The 3,149-nt window shown below is 34.4% G+C and overlaps 1 protein-coding gene across 1 annotated transcript; it reads right to left on the reverse strand.

Annotated features, from left to right (window-relative positions):
• Positions 1-2,059: 2,059 nt before the first annotated feature.
• LOC142233658 (uncharacterized) lies at positions 2,060-2,821 on the reverse strand. The gene is made up of 3 exons (XM_075304660.1): positions 2,600-2,821; positions 2,288-2,455; positions 2,060-2,218 (listed from the first exon to the last, which is right to left on the reverse strand). The coding sequence occupies exons 1-3, from the start codon at positions 2,819-2,821 to the stop codon at positions 2,060-2,062; spliced, it is 549 nt and encodes a 182-aa protein (XP_075160775.1).
• Between the last annotated feature and the right edge of the window lie 328 nt (positions 2,822-3,149).

A 3,149-nucleotide genomic window follows, 5' to 3' on the forward strand; every position in this document is an offset into this window, starting at 1 on the left:
GTTTAAATTCAGCAACCCAATTTTTAACTGTTGCATATGAAGGATCACTTTCACCTAACACATTCACTCATTCATTCATAACATTATGAATATTTTGTCCCGATAAACCTTTTTATGTAAATATTTAATGACAGCACGGATTTCTAATTTTTCCATTGTAAAACAAGTAAGGAAAGTCTAAAGTCGGGCGGGGCCGACTATATTATACCCTGCACCACTTTGTAGGTCTAAATCTTCGATACCACATCACATCCGTCAAATGTGTTGGGGGCTATATATTAAGGGTTGTCCCAAATACATACATTTAAATATCACTCGATTTGGACTGAATTTGATAGACTTTTACAAAATCTATAGACTCAAAATTTAAGTTGGCCAATGCACTAGGGTGGAACATAATGTTAATAAAAAAATATGGGAAACATTTCAATCTACAGCAATTTTAAGGAAACTTTGCAAAAGTTTATTTATGATTTATCGCTCGATATATATGTATTAGAAGTTTAGGAAAATTAAAGTCATTTTTACAACTTTTGGACTAAGTAGTAGCGATTTTACAAGGAAAATGTTGCTATTTTGACCATTTTTGTGGAAATCGAAAAAAACATATATATGGGAGCTATATCTAAATCTGAACCGATTTCAACCAAATTTGGCACACATAGCTACAATGCTAATTCTACTCCCTGTGCAAAATTTTAACAAAATCGGAGCAAAAAATTGGCCTCTGTGGTCATATGAGTGTAAATCGGGCGAAAGCTATATATGGGAGATATATCTAAATCTGAACCAATAACAACCAAATTTGGCACGCATAGCTACAATGCTAATTTTACTTCCTGTGCAAAATTTCAACTAAATCGGAGCACAAAATTGGCCTCTGTGGTCATATGTGTGTAAATCGGGCGAAAGCTATATATGGGAGCTATGTCTAAATCTGAACCGATTTCAATCAAATTTGGCACGCATAGCTACAATGCTAATTTTACTCCCTGTGCAAAATTTCAACCAATGCTAATTCTACTCCCTGTGCAAAATTTCAACTAAATCGGAGCAAAAAATTGGCCTCTGTAGTCATATGTGTGTAAATCGGGCGAAAGCTATATATGGGAGCTATATCTAAATCTGAACCGATTTCAATTAAATTTGGCACACTTGACTACACTACTAATTCTACTCCCTGTGCAAAATTTCAACCAAATTGGGTTAAAACTCTGGCTTCTGGGACCGTATTAGTCCATATCGGGCGAAAGATATATATGGGAGCTATATCTAAATCTGAACCTATTTCTTCCAAAATCAATAGGGTTCTATTCTGAGCCAAAACACATGCTTGTGCCAAATTTGAAGTCGATTGGACTAAAACTGCGACCTAGACTTTGATTACAAAAATGTGTTCACGGACAGACGGACAGACGCCTATATCGACTCAGGAGCCCACCCTGAGCATTTTTGCCAAAGACACCATGTGTCTATTTCGTCTCCTTCTGGGTGTTGCAAACATATGCACTAACTTATAATACCCTGTTCCACTGTGTGGCGTAGGGTATAAAAATTGCGGATGCGTCTTTTTTGCACACCTGTTTTTATATGAAGGAGTTGCCATATCGAAACAAAATTTAACATATGTTCATAACAGAGATGTAAGTTTCCAAAACACTTAACTTTTTTCTGTTTATACCGCTCTTTTTGTGCTAGGCTAAGAAGTATCCGAACTGTCCTCGTAATTAAGGGACGATTTATTTAAATCAAAAATACTTTTCTTTACTTTAAGGAAATTTTCCTTTAGATCAAAGGCATACTACTTTAACGGAAGGACGCTTATTTACCAAATTTGTGTCGTAAATTTAATGAAAAAAATTTTTGAAGCAGAGATTATAAACTTTATTTCAATTTGTCCTTAATATTTTGTAAACTGGGCATCCCAAAATTTAGGTTGCGTAGTCTTTAATATCAAGTAAATATTTTTTTCGGTGTATGTTCTTGATAAGTTGAACAATTTCAATTGTACTTTTCCGTGAACGTTGGATAGTCGGTGTACATAAAACTTGTATGCTTATTATATCAAGGGATCTTTTCGATAGAAAAATACTTCAACTGTTGCTTTCAAGTCATTGTAGGCGAAAACGTTTGCCTTAGCCAAATATTGACCTTCGGGTAGTGGAAGATACACGAATCTGCTTTCATCCAAGATCAAATCTTTGACAATAATAGCATCCTGCAACGATTATACAAAAACGATTATAAAATATTTTACTTTAATTCACAAATACATCCATTTACTTACATTGTACGGGCAAGTATGGTTCAAATTAGAATTCTTCAGAAATGTATCGAAAACCGCTTTAATAATGGGATATTTTTTACGATTTGCAAAGAAGGCGCATACATTTTCCGTGGTATTGTATAGAAATGGTTTATAGCCATTAGCACGTTTGTAGAGGCCAATATTGATCTGGAAAAAATAATTGTTAATTTATTTGCGTAAAATAATTTCATCGAATGGGAAAGCTGGGGTTTTTGTCCTTCATCTCTGAAGAGAACACTATTGCAGGCCTTAACGAAGAATATTGCTAACAATTAATGATGTCCTTCTTACCGTTGAGTTGGTCACAGGAGTTTTATATAATCCAACTCTTATATTCAACGACACTAATCCACGACCCACAACTTTCAGTTGACATTTTTCAAAACTGGCAAATGAAGGATCATGATCCTCACATTTTAAGTTGGTAAATTTGAATACCGATTTCGTTTCGAAAGCATCGAAAATGATTGTAAGTTGCAAAAAAATCCACATTAATTTGTGTCCGTTCTTCATATTGCTACGTTATGAATGTCCCTTATACTGTACATCGTAAACCTCTTTATGGTCAGAGAAAATAAATATAATGGACACATTGGTAATGGTTTTATAATGGATATTTCCGATATTGTTAAATTGCAAGTTTCCACATTTAATTAAAAACAAGTTAGTAAACATTTGTGGAGTATAATTGATGTAGGCTTGAGAGATAAACCGCATTTCCATATTTAAGAACACTGAGGGGTACATGTTTATGGGAGCGTTACCTCAATCCGAACAGAAATGACTTGATTTGATTTGGCACCTACACCCTCAAAAAAAAACATATACCTACACCCTCAAA

The sequence above is a fragment of the Haematobia irritans genome, chromosome 1 (genome assembly GCF_050003625.1).
Source record: "Haematobia irritans isolate KBUSLIRL chromosome 1, ASM5000362v1, whole genome shotgun sequence".
Classification (NCBI taxonomy): Eukaryota; Metazoa; Arthropoda; class Insecta; order Diptera; family Muscidae; genus Haematobia; species Haematobia irritans.

Bases quoted from the DNA above. Each gene is read 5' to 3' on its own strand.
- LOC142233658 (XM_075304660.1), bottom strand. From the start codon at position 2,821: ATGAAGAACGGACACAAATTAATGTGGATTTTTTTGCAACTTACAATC. The intron at 2,456-2,599 runs GTAAGAAGGACA...TATTTTTTCCAG, and splicing joins CTCCTGTGACCAACTCAACG to ATCAATATTGGCCTCTACAA. The intron at 2,219-2,287 runs GTAAGTAAATGG...TAATCGTTGCAG, and splicing joins ACCATACTTGCCCGTACAAT to GATGCTATTATTGTCAAAGA.